This window comes from Anolis sagrei, chromosome 4 (assembly GCF_037176765.1).
Source record: "Anolis sagrei isolate rAnoSag1 chromosome 4, rAnoSag1.mat, whole genome shotgun sequence".
In the NCBI taxonomy this organism is placed as follows: domain Eukaryota; kingdom Metazoa; phylum Chordata; class Lepidosauria; order Squamata; family Dactyloidae; genus Anolis; species Anolis sagrei.
Window position 1 is genome coordinate 177,486,895 of NC_090024.1, and position 26,047 is coordinate 177,512,941.

At 38.6% G+C, this 26,047-nt stretch overlaps 1 protein-coding gene and 1 long non-coding RNA gene across 3 annotated transcripts in view; one reads left to right on the top strand and one right to left on the bottom strand.

Annotated features, from left to right (window-relative positions):
- LOC137096980 (uncharacterized) lies at nucleotides 1-9,910 on the bottom strand. Its single transcript, XR_010909869.1, has 3 exons — nucleotides 9,542-9,910; nucleotides 2,663-2,757; nucleotides 1-251 (listed from the first exon to the last, which is right to left on the bottom strand). It is a non-coding gene; the product is annotated as an uncharacterized lncRNA (long non-coding RNA).
- The window catches only part of LOC132773892 (cytochrome P450 4A6-like), a 21,330-nt gene continuing 3,741 nt past the window's right edge, over nucleotides 8,459-26,047 (top strand). Inside the window, exons 1-10 of one of the 2 annotated variants that reach the window (XM_067467893.1) lie at nucleotides 8,459-8,778; nucleotides 13,863-13,946; nucleotides 14,577-14,918; nucleotides 17,251-17,392; nucleotides 19,089-19,133; nucleotides 20,833-20,960; nucleotides 22,113-22,243; nucleotides 22,325-22,479; nucleotides 24,124-24,230; nucleotides 25,323-25,513. In XM_067467893.1, coding sequence (XP_067323994.1) covers nucleotides 14,730-14,918; nucleotides 17,251-17,392; nucleotides 19,089-19,133; nucleotides 20,833-20,960; nucleotides 22,113-22,243; nucleotides 22,325-22,479; nucleotides 24,124-24,230; nucleotides 25,323-25,513 — 1,088 coding nt within the window. In that variant the 5' untranslated portion in view covers nucleotides 8,459-8,778; nucleotides 13,863-13,946; nucleotides 14,577-14,729. Of the gene's footprint in view, nucleotides 8,779-9,963; nucleotides 10,049-13,862; nucleotides 13,947-14,576; nucleotides 14,919-17,250; nucleotides 17,393-19,088; nucleotides 19,134-20,832; nucleotides 20,961-22,112; nucleotides 22,244-22,324; nucleotides 22,480-24,123; nucleotides 24,231-25,322; nucleotides 25,514-26,047 lie in introns of those variants that run through there. The other variant, XM_060773458.2, reaches the window with a different exon arrangement.

The following is a 26,047-nucleotide window of genomic DNA, read 5'->3' on the forward strand; positions in this document are numbered from 1 at the left end:
TTGGCATGCAGAGCTTGCCTGACCTGCCTGTTTAATTTCACAGGCACAGAAACATATTGTTAGATTTGGATAAAATAGCTGCTGAAACATGTTGAACTATTACTTTTCCGATGGCTTTGTTTTTGTCTTTGTTGTCCTCTGCAACCGAGCATGTGTGACTTGTCCAAGGTGAGTTTCAATGGATGAGGAGGGATTCGAATCCTGGTTTCCAGAGTTGTAGTCCAGCACTCAAACCACTACACCACACTCATCTAGCAAGAATGAACATAGTGACATTAATTCAAATGTTTTTACTTAAAACAAACAAAAGCCAATTAGCTTTGTTGTAATGGCTGTTACTTTGTCAAATAGCCTCTGTGCTGTCAAAACACGTTTTTTAAATGGCTGTTGTCAGAAAGGTAGGCAGATTTCTCAATGCCCGAGTAGTATTTGGGCAAGAATTTGGACAGTGGTAATGGCAGCAGAGTGTGAGTTGTATTTGTGGACAAGACAAAAATGGCATGAAAGTTTTCCCAGTCTCCGTGCAGGCAAAGGAAGGAAATGAAAAATGCCATCCTTTGTGGTTTGTACACCCAAAAGCACTCAAACAAACATCCCCTGAGCTTCTCCTTATCACTTTATTACACCTGCTAGAATGAATAGATTAAAATGCAGTGGAGGGAGCGAAGGCATAAGAATCCTGCAGAAAGACTGGGTTTTGGGATTGTTAATTATTCTCTGGGGTCTCTAATCTTTAACAGGCAAACAGCACCACTAACTGTCTAAAACCTCCTCCTGGAAGACACTGATAATAAACCATCTGCATGAAGACACCCAATTATCTAGCCCTCTGCAGCCGCCCCTGACATGGCTGTAGCAGGAGATAATAAATGCACAGTGTGTAATAATGACACGTCATTTACGATTATCTCCCCGATACATGACCTTTTAGTTCTATTGTTTGCACTTTGAGGCGGGAGGGAAAGAGAGGGAAAGGGAGAATATTTGGTGCTAAGCGTTTGGGCACACACATCCATCTTCCTCAGTCCTGTGATGTAACTTTGTCATGAATGCTCTGGGAACCTATGGGGCAATTTTGCAGGATTTATACCTCAGACCTCTTTAATAAATGGCTGCTTGGGTTGCAGCCATCGTTACCATGGTGATGCAAGGGAAAGGTACAGAAATAGCATTGCACTGGAGGAAGCCATTTAGGCCTGCACTCGCTTACAGGACTTGAGGTCTGTCTCAGATGCCGATTGCTAGAGTCTCTTCACAATAAATCATTTTCCAATGAGGCATTTTGCTAACATTTACTGAGAGAGAAAACAAAGGAGGTGGATTTCTCCACAACCTGAGTAAACAAGGGCTTCTAAACAGATGATGCTGAGATAAAGAAATGAATATCAATTTCAAATTTGAGTGATGCTCAATTGAATATAACATAGGGGTGGCAACCATTGCTGCCTGAAATGGTATTCCTAAGATGACTGTACTTCTACAAGCCTTTTGCAAAAGCAGAAGGGCGTGAAGGTTACTTTTATTTTTTCCAACAGGAAGTGAATTGGAAGTTCATGTTTGGGCCACTTCCTGTTGGGAAAAAGTCTTCTGCATCTAAAGTTAGTGAGAGAGATATACACCAAAATTGCTTCCCTCAGTCACTGGAGCCTCAGTATATCTCACTCCCTTGGAGGAAGGCCTTCTTTAGTACTCTTTCTGGGACCAAATGATCACTATGACTGTTGTCTTGTATTCAAATACCCTAGAAACAATTTTGCCATTAATGTTTATCAGCAAGTATGTCTGCTGTACCTATCAGCAAGTATGTCCGCTGTACCATTTGTTTGCTCTAGGAACCAAAATACAACCGTCTTCCCAAAGTATGGTGTTAGATTTTATGTTTCTTTCAAATAGGTGAAACATATAATCCACAAAAACTGATTAGGAACATACTATAATCCAGACATCATATGAAATCTGATGGGCACTGAATGTTCATTTTTATCACTGGGATTGGACAATATATTGCTGGAATATGGTAAAATTCATATCAAGGAAGAGTCTCCAGAATGTATGTTTTATAAGAGCTAACTCATCTCATGCTCAACCATGAATCACACTGATTTCTAGAGCTTGAATTTTATGCAAAAGTACATTCCATTGACACTGATAGGGTCTAGCAATTGTGATTGATAGCATATTGTAATGATTTGAGCATTACGCTATTTCTCAGGAGATCAAGGTTCAATTCCTTGCTCGTCTATGGAAACCAGCTAGGTGACCTTGAGCAAGTTACACACTCACAGCCCTAGAAAACCTATTGATAGGTGTGCCTTAAGGTCACCATAACTTGGAATATGAGCGCACAAAGTAACAACAAAGTAGTTGTGATTAGGATCTGAGCCTTAGTGCATTTTTCTCTAAGCTCTAAGCTTTCTTGTCTTAGAGAAGACAATTATACTGGGGAAAACAGAAGGAAAAAGGAAAAGGGGCTGACCAAGGGCAAGATGGATGGATGGTATCCTTGAAGTGACTGGCTGGACTCTGAAGGAGCTGAGGGTGGTGATGGCCTACAGGGAGCTCTGGCGTGGGCTGGTCCATGAGGTCATGAAGAGTCAGAAGTGACTGAACAAATAAACAACAAAGTTGGGCTTTACTGATCTCCTGGATCAATTCTGCTCACCAACTGGTCTTCCTTGCAGACGTGGAAAAGGAGTGAATCTTGCCATTTCTCCTTTTAGTCTCCTTTGACCCCTGACAGCCTGTTCTGCTGGAAGCCTGTAAAACAGTGGGAAGAGAGGTAAAATATTCTCCCTTGCTACCTGTCAGCTGTATTCCCCCATGAACAGTCTTCACTGAATAAAAGGCTTTTCTGTTGAGTAACTCAGGATCCTGCCCAGTAGATTTAGGGGATGGACCGGTACTACTTCACTTGGCGTGAGGTGGAAAGGATGACAAATCCTTCATTTACATAGGTTTTCTTGGATTTGTCACTCAACTAGGGATCCAAGCCAAACACTGTCAGATTATAATATTAATTTCACAAAGAAGCAGTTGAGCTGACTTCTTTAAGACTAGGTTTTGAATGCAAATGGCAGGTGAGTGCTTTTTATATTCATGAAGAGGGGAATCCCTTGTCTCTCTCATTTGATAAAAATGATGGCTAATTAGGATTTCACCAAGTGGGATGGTGGTGTAAGGTACATCTATATTTATTTATGTATTTATTTTTTATTTACTTTGTTTTATACCCTGCCCTCTCTCCTTCATTGAGAGACTCAGAGTGACTAACAACTGGCAGCAATTTGATGCTGTTCAAATCTAAGATAATACAAAAACTCAAAATAAATATAAATCACACAAAAAATTTAATTCATCATATAAAACTACAGCACATAATAAAACAATAATTATGTTTAGAAATAAGATGCTCTTTATTAATTTCCTCCTTCTTGCCATTATAGAGGTGAGATACATGCAAACAGCCCTTAGATGATTTTCTGTTCTGGTGCCATCCAGACTCAGACCCTGCTTGCCCTCAGTGCCACTACTTTCCACTTACTTCTGATCATGTACGTTCCCTACCATATAGAAAATCAGGAGACCAAGACAAGATTTTAATCAACATTAACAGTTTGTTTGCTTATAATTCTGAGTCATATCAACACAGGGATATTTTAAGGAATGGTTATGATTTTAAAAATACAGTAAATCTCATAATATCAGAAAGATCTGTAACAGCTATGATCTGTGCATATGAACTGGTGCTGTTGGTGGGCAGGTCCATTCTTATGATTTTTCATTTTTAGATTGGCCAACCCTTGCAGGAAAGGATTGGTGCTTTACAGCCCTTCAGATATAAAAATACCAGTAGTTGCAATAGCATCTCAATACATTAAAAACAACAACAACAACAAAACAAATATATAATATGTAATAATACATTACAAGTTCAGTCAAAACTGGGAAATATAATAGGCATTACTTTATAATAAATTTAGATTTTTTAAAGGTTTCATATCTTTCCAAAGATCAACATGAAAAACTGGGATGTGCAACTCAATTTCCTGTTTTCTGTATAAGGAATAAATAAATTGTATAATGATTTAAAATTAATGATATATTTGACTTGATTTCTTTAAAAAGTGAACCTTATAAGCATGGTTTCTCATAAGAACTATGGTCCAGACTTTGTCTTTCTATTCTGTAAGGAATAAATTCTTTGTTTTATTTTTCCTGTTTTGTCTAATGATCAATTATAATATTAGGCAGCTAAAGTTTATCAGAAGATAAGAGACTTACTGGCATCTACAGACAAAGAAGACCTAAAGTGGGAGACAATTCTATATTCCGAATAGTGATTATTTCGATTAACAACTCACACCACAATTGGAGTGTGAGGGAAAACATAAACATAAGCATACAGTTGTCTCAGCACCCTTCTGGAATTACCTGATTGATATAACTCAGCTTCAAAGATGTGAAGTGTAAGTGTTCTCATTTTTAAGATTGTATTTTCTCAGTTTAGTAGATGTTGAACCTATTAGCAAAATGTATAGATTTTATGTAGCACATTTCCCTTAAAAGGAAATGGGATTTCTCCTGCACCATTTTTATTTCTGGAGAATGTGAATTTGCATTTATAATCTAATTTCTTAAAAGAATGGCTTATTGTTGTTTTCAAAATGCTACATGTTTACCCCTTGACTGGGAGGAAGAGAAACATGCTTGGAAGGAATAAACTAAGAAAGAAAGAAAGAAAGAAAGAAAGAAAGAAAGAAAACAGAAAGAGGAAAAGATGGAGATGGGCTAAGGAAAGTGTTGTTCCCCATGCATGGTTCTCACTTTTAAAAGCTGCATAGACACCTTTCCTTTCTGGAAATCTGAGCTATAGTATGGGAAGTCAACCTAATAGAGAATTACTAGCTAGACTATGAAAACTTTCAACATTATTATTTCATGTGACTTCAGGCTCATCTTTTTCAAATATGCAATAAAATAAATGCTTAATGCTACTTGTCCTTTGTATAGGAAACCTGCTCTTTCACATTGCAGCTAAAGAGTGTATATGTGTGAGGAAGAAAAAGAGAGAAAGAAAGTGTGCATAAAATCAGTGTATTTAGAACTGGTATAGAAAAATCAGACCTCAAAGTATGAATTATGAGGTGCACCCACCTTGCCTTCCCAGTTTTGTCTGGAGATAACCTCTAATGAATTCCTTTGGTATGGTGCTTAAATTGGTATGGTGCCCAAATTATCACAATCCTTTTACAATGAACTGTAAGATTTGGGAGGAACACAGAATGGATTTGTATCGTAGCTTCCTGGGCCCTTTCCTGTTTCACCCAATACGATTTGGGCTTTCTGTGGAACTATTCATTTTCCATGCCCCAAGCCAAACTCAGCCTTGAGACATCCATTGAAATGACCATCACCCTAAAGAACTCACTCTTAATCTTGGACTAATCCTATTGTTTCCACTAGAGCCACACTCCAACTGTGTCTCCTTCGGCCTTCTGGGAAGCTACGCACACCGGGCCACAAAACTTCAGTTATTCCCATAGCTGAAATCACATCAGATGAGTGTACATGCAGATTAGCTGGACCGTATATATGATTTGCTATAACCCTATTCAATGATTATTTCAGGGAAAAGAAAGGGGGCATACATGTGCCCATTATATGTAAACATGTTATGTTATCCATAACAATAAAAAATGTTTGAAAGGGAATAGTATCACTCTAAAAGTGTCACCTTTTTCATATGTATGATTTTAAACATTTTTATCTCATGAAGAAACCAGTGAAACATCAGAAGCATGCACAATACATTTCTTTCTTTAGAGTTGGCCAAATAAAAATATTGCTCTTGTGGGTTATGGATTTTATTGTATTATCCATTTAAAAAATTGCAATTATATACAGTACAGCTCTTTAAACCTGATATATAAATTGATGGCCACGAGCTTTTATTTAAACTATTTATTTATTTACTACATTTATATACAGCTCTTCTCCCCCTAAGGGAACTCAAAGTGGTTACCAACATTATAAAGGCAAAATTCAATGCCTTACATACATGTGAGAACCAAAAGGCAATAAAACATAAACATAAAAGAACAATTAGACATAAAGCATAAACATTAAACATCAATAATATAATAACATTTATATTAAAACCTACCAATAAACAACACAATTTAAAAACAGTTATTAAAATCACACAATTCAAAATCAAGTTTGTTTATACACATTGTATCCTTTCTGTTTTTTGTGGGTTTTTTGGGAGGGAGAGGTTAAGAAAGGAGAGTCTAGGAACTTGACTTTCGTTTCTTGTGTACAAGCACTGCTGTTACAGGAGAAACATTTTACCTTGGAAAATGATATGAGATTGAACAATACTCATCCCTAAATGTATTTCAGGGTACTTCATTGAATACTTTACCATTCTTTCCATGCTTCTCATAAGCAATATAACTGTCCTTTCTAAATCCCTTTGCTGCCACCTAGTGCTTTGCACCTAGTTGTAATTTCTATTGGTTGATAAAATGAATGTTCAGGTCCCTTCTACACTGCCATATAAAATACAGATTATCTGCTTTAACAATCTGGATTATATGGTAGTGTAGAAGGGGCCTCAGTCAAATTTCAGGAAGTGAATATATATGTATGCAGAACCCAATTCAAGAAACCAAATGAACCATGTTAGTCTTTTGCATTCTGTAGAAAGGGTCCCATTTACTGTCTGTGGAAAGAACTTAAGGATGTATGATATTTTTAGTTTTTCACCAGATTGGGATGTTTATCATGTTTTAACAAAAAACTGAAACTGAAATCCATGTTATCAGATTATCAGCGATAAAGACAAATTAAACATAATGTTGGAGTGAGTTAAAAAATCTCCATTGGTTTTCCTAGATGACTGGAGCTTTTATTCCTTCTTTAATTGTATCTAACTATCCTTATGCACAGACCCTATTCAGCAGAAGTGTGAGAAGTAGTTATTAATCTGCTAATAGGCAATTATAGGATTTGTGAATAGGCACTTATAACAGTAGAATGATAGTTTTAGTGAACATTATCGAGTGTCACATATCTTGTGACTCTGTGCTTGGCTTTTGCATCTTACTGGTTGCACAAATGTTTTCTTAGGACTGGAATTAGGAGCAGTAGTTGGGAACATTCCTTAAGATCACATAACTTTTTAGCATTGTTGGGTTTGCCCATACAATGAGAAGTGATGGAAGCTTTTGTGATGTCTGTCTGGTTAGACAAGAAATAGTTTGACAATTCCCACATGCCTCAATCTAGCCTTTTTGCCATTATGGATGTACTTTGTCCAACCATACAGAAGAAGGATACAATTATGATACATCTCACTGCTTGAATGTTTGCAAAATATATATTTGCAAAATATTGCATCACTTTTTCTAAAGCTGAGTATTTTAGTACTAGATAATGTAGTGGGCCCTCTTCTTGGTCAGCCCATCAAAAGTGATGGCGGAGGATCATCGCTTCAATGCTGGTGGTCTTTGCTTCTTCCAGCATGCTGACATTTGACCGCATGTCTTCCCAAGAGATTTACAGGATTTTCAGAAGCAATGCTGATGGAATCATTCCAGGAGTTGAGTGTGACATCTGTAGATAGTCCATGTTTCACAGTCGTATAACAGGGTTATACAAGCATCTTGGTCTCCCTATGAATGTTCTGACCCTCAAACACTCTCTGCTTCATTCAGAAAAATGCTGCACTTGCAGAGCTCAGACAGTGTTATATTTCAGTGACCCACTGCCAAGACACTACTCTCAAAAGGCAATCATATTTGGATACAAGTGATCACCAATGATGAGCAGGCAATAATATCAATGTGAACTCAGTGCCATAGGTAGATGCCAGCTAAAGCCTAGTCAATGTAGAAATATACAGATGTCTATAAAAGGGAATGTTAAAAATGATTCCACATAGGAAATGAATGCATGATTTTAAACAGGCATTATTTTAATCAAATGTTTTTAATGTTATGTATTTTAATGATCTGTTTTAAATGTGTCTATGATTGTGGTTGTAAAGTTGCCCTGAGTCCCGCCCCTCCAGGGGTGAGAAGGACAGGATACAAATGTACGAAATAAATAAATAAATTTCATTCAATCTCATGGCAAGATGAAAATAGGGAATAGAGACAGTGAACAATCCTAACAACCTACATGGCAGCATTGCCTAATCTCTTCGCCAGCAGGACTTAAATCCCCCCCCCCCCCCCAAATCTATTGCCAAGTTTTCAAGGAACCATTTATACTCATGTATAAGTAGACTTCTTGTATGAATATATAGCAGATTTTAGGGCCAAAATTATGTTTTTTCCCCCCTATGACCAGTGGATAAGTCATAAATCATTCTGTTGAGAAGGAGCCTCTGGTGGCGCAATGGGTTAAACCCTTGTGCTGGCAGGACTGCTGATCAAAAGGTCAGTGGTTCAAATCCAGAGAGGTAAAACAGGATGGTAAAACCTCTGGGCAACGTTCTTGCAGACAGCCAGTTCTCTCACACCAGAAGCGACTTGCAGTTTCTCAAGTCGCTCCTGACATGAAAAAAAATTGCTGAGAAAGAAAGTGCCAGTGACTCTTCAAGGGAGCCTCTTGGACACACTGCCAGTTTTCCATCTGGCATTCAAAACAGCCAAAAGCGATGCCATGTCAGAAAATTTAGTGCTTCTTTCAAATTCCCTAAGGATGGCTTAAACTCTGGCCTTTCACCACTCTACTCAGAAATGGAGGTGATTCTTTTGGAGAAGAATTAAGGTACAGTACTTACATTGACACACACCATTTTGGGTCAAATTTTTTAACTAAAATTTAAAGACATATACATTAATATATACAGTAGTTCCTCCTGCAACTAGAGACATTTGGCTCATTGATGAAACATTCTCAAGGTTCACAATATTCTGCCTTATCAAAGATTTTAAAGGTGACAAAAGGTTGTGAACATATGTGTTGTTTATGTGTCATTCGCCCCAGCAAAATTGTGGTAGTTTGTTCTGTTTTGTTTTTTTCCCAGTGTTTTAAGGCTCTGAGTTTAGTCAGATGTTCAGGCACCTTTCTATTCCAAAGAGTTACCAATGTCAGTGACAAGTGCAATGAGAGTGACATTATTGGTAGTTCTTGACCATGGAAAGATGTGTAGTTCACATTTACAGGCCATTTACTAGGAAAGGTTTCTTAAATATCTCAGGCAAATGAGGTAGCACTCATAGATTAACCTTGCAAAAAGTTTAGATTTTATTTTCATGGACCCCCCCCCCAATGACACATGAAAAGACAAATTTTAAAACACTGCAATTCATTCTTAACAGCAATGCTCGGTGGGTGTAGATATAATATCTGTTTATAGAGGTAAATGTAGATAAATCATACATAAATATCCATGCATGGGGTTTACCTAGATTTTAAACATGTAATGTGATTCTCTTGGTTCAAATTTTCATCCTGTAAAAATGTATGCATCCACTAGTCCACGAAGAACCAAAGTCAAGAGGCAAAATATGCAGCTATTCATACTCACATATTCATATGTGGGTGAACCATCAGGAGAGAATGCTTCTGGAACATGGCCATACAATCCGGAAGACTCACAGCAACCCAGTATTCACCTCATTGTTTTTCTCTTACTTTTCAAAAGGTTTGGCAAATGACTACAGCCACAGCTGTGACTGGCATTTTCTGGGGCTTAAAATTGTAAAGTGACCCTTTGAATGCCTACAGAAGGGATGAACTGCAATTTGCTTTCAATTTCATTGTATTATTTAGGTGAATGAACATCTTTTTGAAGCTGGCTCCTCACATGAATCAGTTAAATCTGTCCTTGGCTCTGTCAACAAACTTCTTACTTAACAGTAATGAGCACTCCGTGAAGAGAAAAAGAATGAGGCACCATAAAGATCTGCAGTTGGCAAATTCGCTACTTTGCCTCAGACTCCAGCCATGAACTGAAGGCAAGGAGATCTCTAACACTACTTCCTGTCTCTATACTTGGGAAACATCCTTGGATTTTGTCCTCTTGGCGTTCTGTGTGAGTAGCTCGAACAAAACTTCAAGATTTGAGTCTGGAATTGCTGTACTATTTTCTTGCATTCTGATTAGTCTTTTAGCAAGTTAGATGCAAAAGAATCAGAAAATTCCCATTTCCCTCTCTAAAAGCCACTGTGGGAAAGATCCTTTGAAACAGAAGAAGAAACTCTATCTAATCCAGCAAATGATTTGCACAGTCAGTAAATTATTTTGATAGTGTATAAATAAAACCTCAGTCCCTATAAGTTGAGAGACTATTGACTTTCCAGATGTTTGCCTTCAACTCCCATCAGGTCCACCTATCATGGCCAAAGATAAGGATTTATGGGAGTTGCCATGCAAAGCACTTGAAAATTCAATATGTTCCCATAGTTGCTCTATCTCTCGTCCAAAATCCATGTTTATTTAGACATATACCCTTGAGTAGCAATAGGTTCAACTGTGAAGGAATCTGCTAACAATTTTTGAACATAAATTGACTTCTGAAAGCAATATTTCCCTTATACTTTCATGAAGAGGATTCTTAATTTTGTTCATCTAAAAGAAAAACTATCCCTCTTTTATTTACAGCCAATTAGTTTTATTAATGAGTCACACTTTGTTATTTAAGTGCAATAAATGTCCAAAGAAAAAATGCCATATTTGAAGAGTGACTGTAAACCATAAGCCTTTAATCTCTTATTGTTTACAGCTTCTCAGAATTCCTTATGGCTTTGCATCGTTGTGTTCTCTCCTTCCATTTCTCCTGCCACCTGGCACAAGAAGAGCCATTTTTTTCATTTAGAAATACCAGGCAGAAACTACCGATGAAGTAAACAAATGAGGTCTAGTCTAAAAGGAACAATTACTGTGCAATGCAATATTTACTCTGCATTTATTTAAAATATGTATGCTGTACCTTCCATTGGGAATGGCTGAGGCAGCTTCTAGTCATAAAATTGAATACAGTGGGTCTTGGATACCCACTAGGTTTTGGTTCTAAGACACCAAAACTATGGATGCTCAAATCTAATTATTATATCATGGCTTAGTAAAATGGTGCGGTAGTGCAGCAGATTAAATCACTAAGCTGCAGAACTCGCTGACCAGAAGGTCGGCGGTTCAAATCTGCAGGGTGGGGTGAGCTCCCATTGTTAGCTCCAGCTTCTGTCAACCTAGTAGTTCGAAAACATGCAAATGAAAGTTGATCAATAGGTAATGCTCTGGCGGGAAGGCAACCATGTTGGCCACATGACCTTGTAGGCATCTACAGACAACACCGGCTCTTAGAAATGGAGATGAGCACCACCACCCAGAGTTGGACACGACTAGGCTTAATGTCAGGGGGAAACCTTTACCTTTTATATAAAATACAACATTGAGATTTTTTTTTAATTGGGTGGAGTGCAATTTTTTTCAAGCTGTGAATTGTGGAACATGTGAGATTCCTTGAAGGTTGATAAAAGGCAAGATATGCTCCATATAGAATAGGGTTTTGGGGGGGGGGGGGGTCGGGGTGGCAGGGTTTAATAACTCCATTACTCCAATGACTGTACACCTGAGTGGCTTCTCTGTTACCATTTTTTGGCTGCCTCCTGCACTGGGACAGAGGTGATTTTAATCATTCAATGACTATGTTCATTGAAGTTTGGATCTAGGCCCCTGTGAGGACAATCTAAACTGTTGTAATGTTTAATAAAGTTGTAATGCTTTTGAAAGGAAGATCGATGCTTTTGAGCTGTGGTGTTGGAGGAAGTGCTGAGAGTGCCTTGGACTGCGAGAAGATCCAACCAGTCCATCCTCCAGGAAATAAAGCCCGACTGCTCACTGGAGGGAAAGATACTAGAGACAAAGTTGAAGTACTTTGGCCACATCATGAGGAGACAGGAAAGCCTAGAGAAGACAATTATGCTGGGGAAAGTGGAAGGCAAAAGGAAGAGGGGCCGACCAAGGGCAAGATGGATGGATGGCATCCTTGAAGTGACTGGACTGACCTTGAGGGAGCTGGAGGTGGTGACGGCCGACAGGGAGCTCTGGCGTGGGCTGGTCCATGAGGTCACGAAGAGTCGGAGACGACTGAACGAATGAACAACAACCTTTGTACTCCCAAATGAGCGGTTGGGCATGTATTTGTTGTCACTTTTGCCTCCCTTTTCATCACATGAAAGGTTGAAACTGAGTCTGCAAACAGAAATTAAAAACAGCATTTCAATAGTAATACAACAATGTAGATCCCTCCACCGAATTTTGAAAAAATATTGAAATAAAAATTAAAACAAAACCTTAACAACCTTTAAAGCTCAAAGACATAGGCCCATTCTACACTTCCCCGATTTCTCAGGATCCAATCCCAGATTATCTGTTTATTCCGGATTATCTGGCAGTGGAGACTCAAATAATTCAGTTTAAATTAGATAACCTGGGATCAGATTCTGGGATTTAGGGCAGAGTATAATGGGGCATAGCTGTCTTAATCTTGATAAGTATCCAAAGAATCTTGTAGGTCAAAGTTTCTCAAATTGTGCTCCTCCAGATGTTTTGGACTTCAGATCCCACAATTCCTAACAGCTGGTAAACTGGGAGCTGAATTTCTGGGAGCTGAAGTCCAAAATACCTGGATGAGCATAGTTTGAGAAACACTGTTGTAGGTGAACTGAGAAAAGGAAGTTGGTAGCATAAGCTTTCATAGTTTCAAGTCTATTTCATCAGGTACAGCACTGAATGAAATCATAGTACCTCTGTGGCTGCTTATAGTATAAAATGATCAAGAGGTTCAGCAGAACCGACAAAACATATTCCCCTTGTCTAGTTTGTGTCACAGGTCACCCACCAAGGTGACCAAATCTCTCTGTGCCCCATAACCAGGCCTAAAACCAGATTGAAAGTAATCTAAATAGTTCATCTCATCCAGAAAACAAAAACAAAAAACAAACAAAACAAAAAAACCAAAACAAACAAAAAAACAAACCACCCCTGCACTGGCTACTCCAACAGCATTTTGCCCAAAAATGTATTGATGACCCTAAGGCACAGGGGTTTTTTTGACAATTTGCCATGAGAAGGGATTTGTTTCTGTCCTTTTTTCAGGCTGAGAGAGTGTGAATTGCCTAAGATCACTTAAGGCAGTGGTCCTCAACCTGGGGTCCTCAATTTTTTTTTTGGTTTTCAACTCCCAGAAATCCTAATAGCTGGTAAACTGACTGGGATTTCTGGGAGCTGTAGGCCAAAAACACCTGGGGACCCCAGGTTGAGAACCACTGACTTAAAGGGGAGGGGGGGGGGGAGGTCCTGTGACTGACTAGGGATGCCAATCTTGGTTTTCTAGAGTTCTTGTCCAGCATTCAAACCATTACACTGTACTGGCTTGCTCTCATAATAGAATTACCATGTTTTATATTTTGAAAAGCAAAAAAGAATACTTATTAACTGACTGGCTACTTCAGGTTACTAAATACAATGATGAATTGCATTTTCACTAACCTATTAAGAATTGGAGGATGTCGGAACAAACACTGCACCTCAGTTAAGTCAGTTGAACAGGTAAAGCAGATATTTCTTGTGCCCAGAAACCATTGCAGAAATGCTAGCAGAATGCCTCCCTCCACTCCATTCTCCTCCTCCATGAAAGACTTTCCCTTTGGGATGGAGGAGGAGGATGGACCTTGATATGACAATGGTCACTGTTCCATGTCAGCTAGAAGCCAGTGAATCGCTCAGTAACTCACTGGGAGGGGGTTAGGAGTTATTGGGGTTTTTTTTGGGAGGGGGGGGGGTGTTATCTGGTATGTTTTGCTTCTTTCATTCTGCTTTAACCTGACATGTCTTGCTTCTATCAGTCCAGATCATGTAAGAAAACCTGAACATTTTAAAAATCTACCCGGACAGGAAGGTTAACTCTGCAAAAGAAGACAAAAAGAAAGGTGCCTGAAGCTGTATCTAATAATTTCTTCCATTTCTACTTACTCAGCCAATCCCTTCCCAGGATTGTGCAATGGTCTAAAACACATATCAGTGGGCAAATCTGGAAGATTAACCCCCCTCCCCAACACACACACACACACACACACACACACACACACACTACTCCTTCAGCATCATCTGGGCAGGTTTCAGTGTTACACTACCCAAACATGTGCTGATTTTCAGCAGAAGTTGTCCTACTATTCATTGTTCTGGTATTCACAAAATTAATAGCATAAGAAGAGGGTCAGCCAGACAACTATGGAACAACGTTAAGTCCCAGATATTGCACTAACTGTGTGTTTCCTTAGGAAAACCTCTCTCCCAGTCATCATAACACACTTTACATCAAATCCAGAGGCAGTGACATTAGGAGAACATCCTCAAATCAAGAAGACATGGGTGCATACACATCCATGACTAACCCCCCCCCCCATTGAATTAATTGGGATATCTGCATAATATGAACATCCCTCCATATCACCATATGAATATAGGCTGTAATGTTTATTTCTTTGAATTGCCAGAACTCTTAAAACTTTCCACTTTAGAAAACAGGTTAATGACCTTTGTCCCATACATCTCTCCAGGTGAAAGGGGAATCAGCTAAATATTTCAGCACAGTCATTGGTGTCCAGAGGTGTGAGAGGCATGTCTCTGGCTGTTGATTTCTGAAACTCAGCCAGAGAAATAAAAAGCAAGCAGCAACACTGCTCTCAGATAACTGACGGATCTGTGCCACCATGTCTTCCATTCTGGAAAGAATAGCAGCAGCCCCCTCACCATCACTTCTAAATCTGTTGATTGGATTCATCTTGATCTGTGGACTGTTGAAAACCCTTCAACTATACCGGAGGAAAAAGAAGCTGCTCAGAAACTTGAAAAGCTTTCCAGGCCCTCCAAGCCACTGGTTTTTTGGCAACAACAAGCAGGTGAGAAAAGTGACAAGAGAGGTAAAAAAAAAAGATGGTAAGGGTATAGGGCCTTGCTTGCCTTGTCTTCACAAACTAGGACAAGAAAAATGATTCTCCCTGTCAATGAAAAAGCAACATATTGTATGGTGCTCTCAACAAATTAAGCAAAATTGCACAATTACATACAGTAAAATTGATTTCTGCTTTCCTTAGACTATTAAGATCCATAAATAGAGCATGTCATTTCCTTTCTCTCTTCTTCCTCCTCCTCCTCCACCACCATCACTTCCACTGCCCTGGGCCTCTTGCTATCTGGGAAATGTAGAAGCACACAGGTAGGGCCATAGACAGAATTTTTTTAAGCGAATCATGAAGAGTAGTTCCATAACATAAAATAATTTAAATAGTATGGTTCATTTTATATTTTATATAAGCTTAATTAAATAATTTTGTCTCCTTCATGGAGGGCTTCAAATCCTTCCCATATCTTAGGCTTTGCTTGCCAGTAATGGGTGGGCCAACTTGGTTGCTTCCACTATATCGGCTATTGCTGCAAGTAATGACAGTGTGAATAAATTGTCAAAATTTGCTTCAGGTAGTGTTTGCAGTTCTGGAGGGACTCATTTAATTTTTGCTTCTCATAGACTTATTTGGGGATTTGGTTAACCAGTTAAAATTCATGAATAAATCAGGTTTTTAACCTGAAAAATTTCAGGATGGGGGGGGGGGGAAGGTGTGAACCCTTAACCCCCCTCCCCCCCCCACCTATGGATTAATAATGAGATTTCTTTGCAGTTCTTGAGGAATTGTTGACATGTGTATCAAAGACTGATGCTGATATAAGCAATGTTTTGGAAGAGCCAGGTGGTTAATCAGCCCAGTGAAGCTGTGCATATGTTCCAAGGTTCCCTGGCAGGACGCTGTGGACCAATGATACTCATGATGAATAGGGCTTAGAAGCATGGTCTAGGGAGGACCTTAGAGTTGAATTGGGGCTGCACAAAGAAAGATATAATTGCCAATTACCCACAGAACAACTGGCTGCAAATGTCTGTGGTTTGCTCAACAGATGTCCTTTAACTGTGGAGGAAAAGCTCAGCAATTAGAAAGAGGGAAACCTAGAAAAGAGTAGGATGGTCAGTAATGGACCAAAACCTGACTCCTATATATGCTTTTTATGCTGAGTCATTGTTAAGAGTGCAGAATTAAAGTGTAAAGTTGATATGCCTTATCACCAAGTTCACTGGCATTATTATCCAACTTAGTTCATTGATGGGGCAATAGATTCAAATTTCAGGAAAAGAGATTCCACCTCAATATTAGGAATAACTTCCTGTTGGTAAGAGGTGTTTGACAGAGGAAAATGCTGTCTAATGCCCCTTCCACTCAGCTGAATAAAATCCCACATTTTTTGCTTTGAACTGGAATATATGGCAGTGTGGACTCAGATAACCCAGTTCAAAGCAGATATTGTGGGATTTTCTGCCTTGATATTCTGGATTATATGGCTGTGTGGAAGGGCCGTCAGAGTGGTGTAGTTTCCTTTGGAGGTTTTAAAACAAAACATGGGTTCTATCTTTCATAGGAGCGCTGATTGGTGTGTTTCTGCATGGCCAGGGGTTGAATCCCTGCTATCTCTTCCACTCTATGAACACTTCTACACTGACACTATAATCCATTTTGGAATCAGTTTGGGAAGAACCAGTTTTACATTACATTTCCCATGGAACCTGGCCTCAAACTGCTGTGCAGCCCCCTCCCCCCCCCCCCCCGGCAAGGGATGTGCACAAGGGGATGTGACTGGTAGGAGGAGAGGCAATACATTACCCCTAGCAGGGAGGGAAGTTTACAATGCACTCTGCATTTTGTGGACACACACAGGTTGATGTGACAATACACCAAATAAAATGATGTAGAATCACCCTAAGTGGTTGGCTGGAGAGCAACCCAACCACTAGATTGCTCTTAGGGCTCATGTGTTTTGCCCAAGTCCAGGCTGAGGGTAGACATGTGTTACCTGGACCTGCATCAGGTTACTCCCCGCTGTTGCTACCTTCAGGTTCAACCAACTCAAATCAAAAGTAGGACAAATAAAGAGATCCTGTTTAACCCAACTGTCTGCTTCTGTGGTTGACCATCAAAGAAAAATCACACATATTTTTGATACATAAAACTTGAAAATATTCCTCCATGTTGTTATTCACAGAAACAGATCCTAATGGCCTACATAATAATCCCAGTTTGCATGCTAGTCTATATGAACACGCAAGCCACCGTTGTACAAAACAAAATTTACATAATTAGGAAGAATTTATGGTATGCTTTCCTCATCTACTTTCTGTCATTGCAGGTCAGTCGAGGAAATGAATTCAAAAAGAGCCTGGAATGGGCAGAAAAATATCCTTATGCCTTTACTAGATGGTTTGGTGGCTTTTCAGCTGCTTTAGTGGTCTCCCATCCAGACTACGCCAAAGCTATATTTGGTCGTGGAGGTAAGCCTATTGTATCTGTCAGATTCACCTTAATAATACTTTGAGAATGCAAGCTCCAAATTATCCACTTGCAGCATGAGCAGGGAAGGAGTTAAATTCATTATTTGCATAGAGAAGACTGGCTCCTCATTGATAGGATATAAGCTTATGTTTCTTTTAGATTTTTAATGTGATGCCTTCCCCACCCTAATCATTTATTTTGTGTTAGAAGTGCATTCTAGACTATCTGATACATTTTTCTCCAATGTTGACATTGGAGAAAATGTCAACATTGGTACTATATTTGCGCCCTTTGAGTACAATTGTTTCTTTCTTTGCTGAAAACTTGACTTGGGCAGGCAGCTAATTGCTTGCAGATGGCACCAGCCAAGGATCACCATTTTGAGCATTGGCATAAAATAAAAATTAAAGATTCAACTATATGCTGACCTTGCAGAAAACAGAAGACAGAGGACTCAACAGTTTCTTTCCATCAGGAAGGCTTTATCTTCAGTCGCAGCAATGCAGATTTTATTTACAGCAAATATACACAGCTCTCTCCTAGGATCCTCCAACATCCAGTCACCACCTATCCACCATCCATCAAATCTCCATGTAGTGGCAGGTTGCTTATACACCCACAAATGATGCAATCCTGCATTCATGGTTTAGCACCCACTTGCCTAGTCAGTGTGACTCAGCACTTTATATTTAGTCACTGTGACTCACCATTTTACTTTGCACTTTATTTATTTATTTATTTATTTGTATGCTGTCTTTCTCAGCCAATCTGCGACTCAAGGTGTTTTCCAACAAATCAGTACATATAAAAACATAATACAGATTAAAACATTAAACAGTATAAAACACCACAAAAGCAATAAAAACAACATCATTAGCGTCTCATTATTATCAAGCATTGTCCAGTTCCATTGTCAAATTGTTTAATTTCCTATATTAGCTATTTTGCATTTGTAAACGCTTGCTCGAACAGCCATGTTTTAACTTGCCTCTGAAACGTTAAGAGGGAGGGAGCAGATCTAAGCTCCCTAGGGAGAGTGTTCCGTGCCTCCTAACATATTTTAAAACTCCAACATAAACAAGAAGAGGAAGTGAAGCTAGCAGGAGAAATAATCAAGTAACCATTTACCCACCTCAGGAAGTAACTGGCCTCTTGTTGCCCAGCTCTATCTTGGGAATTTTTTGGTAGCCCCCATTCTCAATTCTACCATGTGCTTCAGTGTATATAATGCAGTTCACATTCTATGGAACTAATTTCACCATGCGATGCATTCACAAAGACCAGGAACATAGTAGGAAAAAGGAAACTAAGGTGCAAGCTTTCCACTAAAGCACAGTGATTGCAGAACCACTTGTAGACTATGTGACAGAATTAGGTAGAGATAATTTCATTCAACCTCCCTCATTTTCTCTCAGCATTTTTCCAAAGATGAAATTTAAAGAGAAGTTGTATGTGGAAACAAGTGCCTATATTTCTGACACACAAAAGAAATGGTGTGAGGAACAGTAATTGGTTCTGGTTGCTTTGGAAGAAAGTCTAGGAAGCATCAGAACCAATCTGATTTGCATTGTGCTTCATTCCCTAGATATTACCCCCAGACATATTTGACTATTGCAATGTTTCATATTGTACTTATCTTTGACTCTGTTCTTGTGTTTTTGTTATTTCTAGAATATTTTACATTATATTTTTCAGATCCCAAGTCTATGGTCACCTATAAGTTCTTACTCCCCTGGATTGGTAGGTAGAACTATAAACTGCAAAAAAAAAAGTTCTGTAAATGTTTTACACTAGGCATATGCACTATGATTCCACTAGCTGTATTTCTACAATCCCTCAGAAGTTAAGATCTCAGTTCATTCTGTCTTCTGAAGTTGCCCCACATCATCCCTAAAGTAATAAAGCAAACAGTATAAATGTGATCTGTATCAGTAAGAAAGGGGATTTTCAGAAATTGGTTTTATATGATGTGGAATATGAACATCAGTGATTTCTCATTTTGCTTCTAGGCTGGTTCATATTGGTCTGCAAATCATAAAGACATTAGTGCCTCTGTTTAAGTCTTTAAACCTCTTCAGATGGAGGGATAGAGGAATGGGGAAAGTGGAGGAAAAATATCAAAGTAAACCATGTAAACCTGCTAAAGCAGGTTTACACGCCAAGATATTTCAATTTTAAAAGCATGCACATACTTAGAAATAAATTAGGCCAATAAAGGTTTTAATAAAAATCCATGGCTGGAACTGGTGCTGGAAAGAAGCTAGCACTGGCATCTGTCAAGCTTCCAAGGGGAGAGAATTTAACAGGTGTGGGCACCACAACCAAGAAGGCTCTCTCCTATGCCCCCCCCCCACTTCTCCATGTCATATTGTTCCCACTGGGGACTCAGAAGATAACTATGCAGTTTATAGTTCTCAAGTAGGTATATTTAGGAACATAAGAATCTGCCCAAGTCCAAAATCATTAACTAACTGCTACCAGCTCTCCAAAATGTTAACAGGATTTTTCTCAGCCTTTTAGATGCCCAGAAATGAACTTTTTCCATATAAAATACATGGTGTACTCAACAACTGAGCCTTCATTATTTAACTAAATGCCACCTTTCTTCCAAAGAAGAAATGCAAGCCATCTCACAGATAAAACTACAGACAGTCCACAAGTTACAAACATCCACTTACAAATGACTCATAACTAAGAATGGAGCTGAGACAACAGGAAGAGTTATTATGGGGAAAGGGGGTCTCCAATGAAGCTTTCTCACCAATCCTTGGTTCCACAACAAGCCAAATTTTCAAAACTCAATTATCACAGAGAAAGAAAGTGAAGTGAAATCTTCTGAACAGGGGCACAGACAGCAAAACAAACACCACAGGGGTGGAAACCTTTCCTTATGCCACTCAAAGATTCCATCTATCTATCTATCTATCTATCTATCTATCTATCTATCTATCTATCTATTAAAAATGTACCTGGTCTGACTTACATCCTAAATCAACTTAAGAACAAATCTACAGAACCTATCTTATTTGTAACTCGGGGACTGCCTGTATATTCAATAACTTCCAACAGTTCTGATTTGACAGGGACAGTCCTAATTTTCAGTTCAATACATTTTTTTCATCAATGAGACAAGTTTTTCATGCCTGCGTCATAGAAATTTGACTGGCCCTCCTTGTTCACTTCTGCTGGCTTCCAGCTACAAGGCAGTGATACCAACTCCCCCTGAGAAAATTCCCTGTGAGAGCTACATGCTTTGTAACCTTACTTTCTGGATAACCCTCGTATATTAACCACACGCTGATGTTGCTTGGTCACACATCTCCTGGTATAATATTAGAAATGGTTTTCCCTCACCAAATCCCATACTTTTTTTTGGGTGAGATAAAAATCATTAAGCCCTAAAATGCTCTGAATAAAATTTTGCTCTTTGTTCCTATAGGAAAAGGACTTCTCATCCTACATGGTCCGAAGTGGTTTCAACACCGCCGCCTCTTAACTCCAGGATTCCATTATGATATTTTGAAACCATATATAGCCCTGATGGCAGATTCAACGAAAAACATGCTGGTAAGTAGTCCTGCAACTGTTCTTTCTTACACTTTAGAAAAACAAGATAGTTTGGAGTAAGTTTGAATAGATGACTGGTCTACTCTTGTAGTTCAGTACATTTGGAGAGTACTAAGTCAGGGATAATGGGTGAGAATTTAACTTGCCATTTGTATACAGACCAACTTTATTTATTTATTTATTTATTTACTTTGTTTTATTTCCCAACTTCTCTTCCTTGGGGAGGGAATCAGAGCAGCTAAATGGGAAATATTTAGCAAAAAACAATGTTATCCATCTGCACAGACATTTACACAGCATTTTCTCATGATCTTATCTTTTATTACTATTATCAATTGATAAACTTCCTTGTGTGACAGAAGTGTACATATGACAAACTAGCCCTGATATTGACCTGTGATACTGAATTATCTCATCTAATTTGTACTGCTAATATACTAATCTTTATTTTCTGTTTATTTTGGCATTAGGGACTTCATTGGCAGATAGCACACAAGCTGACAGAATCTCTGAAGTTTAAAAAAGAGTATATTTTAGGGTTTATTGTGATAATTACACAAAATATTTTGGACTCAAATTATGTAAAATAATGTTAAAATGAAATTATGTTAAATTATGTTAAAAAGCAGTGGAAAAAGTTAAAACATTTGAGACATGTTCTCTCATCATCATCTATCAGGTCCAACCCTAAGCCCACCAGTACATGCAGTTGGATCATGAAAGATTTGTGCACCAAGTTTGGTCTAGATCCATCATGGATGAGATTTACATGAGTCTCCAGAAGTTACTAGGCTCTAACTTCCATCATCCTCTATCAGCTCCCTCCACTTAACCTCTCAAATATTTTAAGTTGGATAATGAAGGATATTTATGCCAAGTTTTGTCCAGATCCATTACGCCTTTGTGGATCTGTTAATGGCCAGATGATTTTTTTTCTTTTTGTTTCTTTCTATTTTTCCCCCATTAATTTGGTTTCTGGGACCAAAGCCCTTTTTATTTTAGTGAGTTAGTGTTTAATATTTTAGTTAGTGTTTGTAGTGCAGAGTTTTAATATTGTATTTTACTTTTTGTTGTACTTTTAGTTCCAGTTTTACTTTCTTCTTTTCATTCTCTTCTCTCTGCTTCCCACCCCTTGTATATTTTCTTTGTTAGGATAAATGGGAGAAGCTCATTGTCAAGAATGACATGAAGTCTCTGGAGATGTTTGAACATGTCAGCTTGATGACTCTAGACAGCATCATGAAATGTGCCTTCAGTTCCCAGAGCAGCAGTCAGACTTCCAGGTTCATGTGCATTTTTTTTCTGGTAGCAATGTCCATTCTTATATAATTAATCCTGAAAATGCTGTGTACTTTGTCTTTTAGAGAACTGAATAATTACATCAAAGCTATTTATGACCTGACCTATCTGGTGTCTCAGAGAGTACGTAATGTCTTGTACCGAAGTGATCTCATTTATCCATTCACTTCAGCTGGTCGGCACTTCCAAAAAGCTTGCAAACTGGCTCACAAACATACAGGTAATATCAACTCACACTTGCCTTATTACTTATTTACAGGAGAAGTAAAAATATGAGCCTTTACTTATTTCACTCTCCCATGCAAGAAGAAAGGATTATGAAAGATTTTCCCCCACTTGGTATAATTTGAGAAGTTTTCTGCATTTTGTTATGTTTTCACGTTTTAGTAACTTGTAGCAAATTTTTTGCACAGAAAATATGGTATTTATTCCAAAGACACTAAAAAAAGTTGCCGAGTTTGAAAAGTATCTGAGTTTTTTCTCCCCTTCCCCTTCCTTCCCTTCCCTTCTCTTCCCTCCCCTCCTCTTCCCTTCCTCCCCCTTCCTCCTACTCTCCCTCCTCTTCTTTTTCTTTCTCTTTCTCTTTCTCCTGGATGAAATGTCTCAATATGTCAAAATCCCTTTCTCATTATGGTAATTTGCTAATATTCTTTATATCTCTGGTTAGGAGTATTTTTCCCCAAATTTGTGAAGAAATTCACCGAAGAGTTGCCATGTTGGTTTGTACTGAAAAAATATATCTTTCTCAAAGCTGTTATAAGATTCCTTCATATCTTTTTTTAGGCTGAAAGAATAGTGCAATTGTGTGGATAGTAAAATAGAAATTAATCCTTCCATTCTTGGAACACACTGAGTTCCACCAGACTTTCCTCTCTAGAGGAGCAGGGCAGGAGGTTTCCTTCTCCCAAATCTTCCTTTCCCCTCTGCAATCCCTTATTGTTGCCTTTTATTCTGTTCTGGAGATTTCCCCAGCTCTCTCAAGCAATTTTCAGAAAATTCAAGGGATTTCAAGGGGAAGTACCAAATAAATTAATGTAAAAGTTGACTTCATGCATATGTTGAGGGCAGATTTGGTTTTTTGTTATAATCCATGGATATGTTGAGGGCCATATGTGGAAAGGCGAAAGCCCCAACAGACTTCAGAGGACAAATTGCCCCTGGTCACTACTGCCATAATTTTCACATCCAAAAAGCCAGAAGTGCACCATGAGAGTAAAGGGGATTGGTTCTTCTTTTAGATTCTCCCAGGATGAAGTTAGTCTTTGCATTTTGCCATTCTTCTTGGGAAATAGGGTGCTTCCTTTTTTTATAAAACCTGTGAATAAGGTGACCCAGATTTTTGGGTCTAATTTTTAGACTTATTCATGAGTATCAGGGAAAATCTTCTCTGTACATCTTCTCTTTTCAGCTGTCCGTGTAGTTGTTACTTTTTAATTTTTCTGTTGACTCAGTGAGTATTTGTTCTGGGAAAGGAAGGGGGTGGCAGGAATAGATACTGTTCCTTTGCCTTGTTCTTCTCCCTAATGAGTTCCTCATTAAATGAAGTTGGTGAATAATATGAACAAGACCAGAGAGTGTCCAGGATTGGTAGCCTCCCGCTTTCGAGGTACAAATCTCAGCAGATGCCCAAAGAAGCCAACTATTGACACAGCCCTAGCCCTCTGACATACCTAAAGACCGATATTGTTGCTGAAGTGGCTACAGTTAAACAAAACAAAATCAATGAAACAGTGATGTGTCTTCAGTTCTTACTCAGCCTTTAGAACAGATCTAGCTCTCTTCAAAAATTCATTGGATTTTCATTTAATCATCAAAACACTATAGTTATACATTTGGAATCCCAATTTCTTAACATTTGTCACAGAAAAAGTCATAGAAGAAAGAAAAATATCATCCAAGGAGGAAGGAGAGCTCAAAAAAATCCAGAAGAAGCGACATTTAGATTTTTTGGATATTCTTCTTTCAGCCAAGGTATGTTAGCCATAAAAGAACAGACACCATTCACTGTGTGCTAGCTAATGAAAGGTTAACAACAATGACATCAATCTAACATCATCTTAATTCTTGCAATGTATGCATTGGCTTGATAAAAATAAAGGTTTTGCCAATTTCTGCCTAGATTTTGGGGATTTTAATTGCCTGATATTGTTTCTGCAGCAGAATTAGGTGTGGAAAAGATATTGAAAAATATTTCTTTTAATGGTTGAAAAACACATTTTTCAAAAGTTGAAAATCCTGGACTCGATGAGAATCATCACAGTTTGGGATTTATTGTACACAAAGTTCACACATGGTTGTTTTGTGCAGAGACTGTAACTACATTTCTAGCAGTCTACTAGTTAAAGTTTGTTGTTATATAGCTTCAGGTTATTTCCAATTTTTGGCAATCCTAAGGTCAACCTCTGAGGTAGTTTTCTTTACAAAATTTGTTCAGAGAGGGCTTGCCATTCTCTTCTCCTGAGAGTGAAAGTGTGACATGCCCAAGCTCACTAAGGGTGGTTCTACATTGACAAATAATACATGCTAGAAACAGTGTGCAAAACAACCCAGCTGTGCTGAAACTGGTTTAGTGCCACTGGGCAGGGGCCCAAATGCCAGCCCCTATCTGCCTATGTCTCTGTCACTGTCAGCTACACCATGGAGCAAATTTGGCTTAGTGTGGAGCAAAATTGCGTTAAGGGCAAAAATAAATAAATACATAAAGATACTTTCTGAATTCCCTGTGAATCATAAAGACTACCAGTGCTGGATTCAGGTTTTTAGTCAGTGTAGTCAAGCCCTAAGACAGTGTTGATTCATGACTTTTCTGTGCCTGAAACGACTGACAAGATGGTACCTCTCCACACTTCATGATAGAAGCCAAGCCAACTGGAAAATCCAAGCCAATGATTTCTTCCATTTCATTTATTGGCAACTTGAACTTTGGTTTGCCTTGACTAATAAATGACCAATGTTCTAAATTAAACACAACTTGAAAAAGATAGTTTACCAGTAAGGATGGGAACCTTTTTATCTTCAACCAACTTGAACTCTTTTCAGTAGCTAATATCCTTGTATCCTAAGGATGAAAATGGAGTCGGGTTATCTAAAGAAGATTTGCGTGCTGAGGTGGACACATTCATGTTTGAAGGGCATGATACCACGGCAAGTGGGATTGCCTGGATGTTATATGCAATGGCTCACAACCCAGAACACCAACACCGATGCAGGGAGGAGATAAAGGAAATTATGGGGGACCATGACACAGTTCAGTGGTGAGAGCGTTAACTTAATGTGTCTAAATCAGTTTGCTTTTTTAAAAAAGTAGACAACTTGAAGGTTAAGCATATTAATTCCAAGGTCTAGAATCAGGTTGCTTCAGTAGGTCCATCACAAAAGCCACATTGTCATTCCTTTCCCCCCTCTTATTTTCTCTGTCCAAATGCTAGCAATAATGGGCTATAGATTACAGATTGCCAATTGCTAATTATAGATTTGCTAGTAAATCGCACCTTAAAGTTTGCTAGTTGGAAAAATGAGTCATATGCATCATTATTATCACCAACACCATCATCAGTCCCTTGCCTTTCCCCCAAAATTGGAAGTCAAGGGCATTGCACATTGTAGGCGGCACTACACTGATTTCAATTACTGACCTCAAAATCCAAAGGGATCTATAAGAGAGAAGATGGCCTGTTACATAATCAGGTCCCAGAATTTTTTGTCACACAGTTTTATCATCAATAAAACTTGAAATGATAGTAGACTATATGCTAGGAAGCTGCTAATACTTTCTGTCAACACGTTTG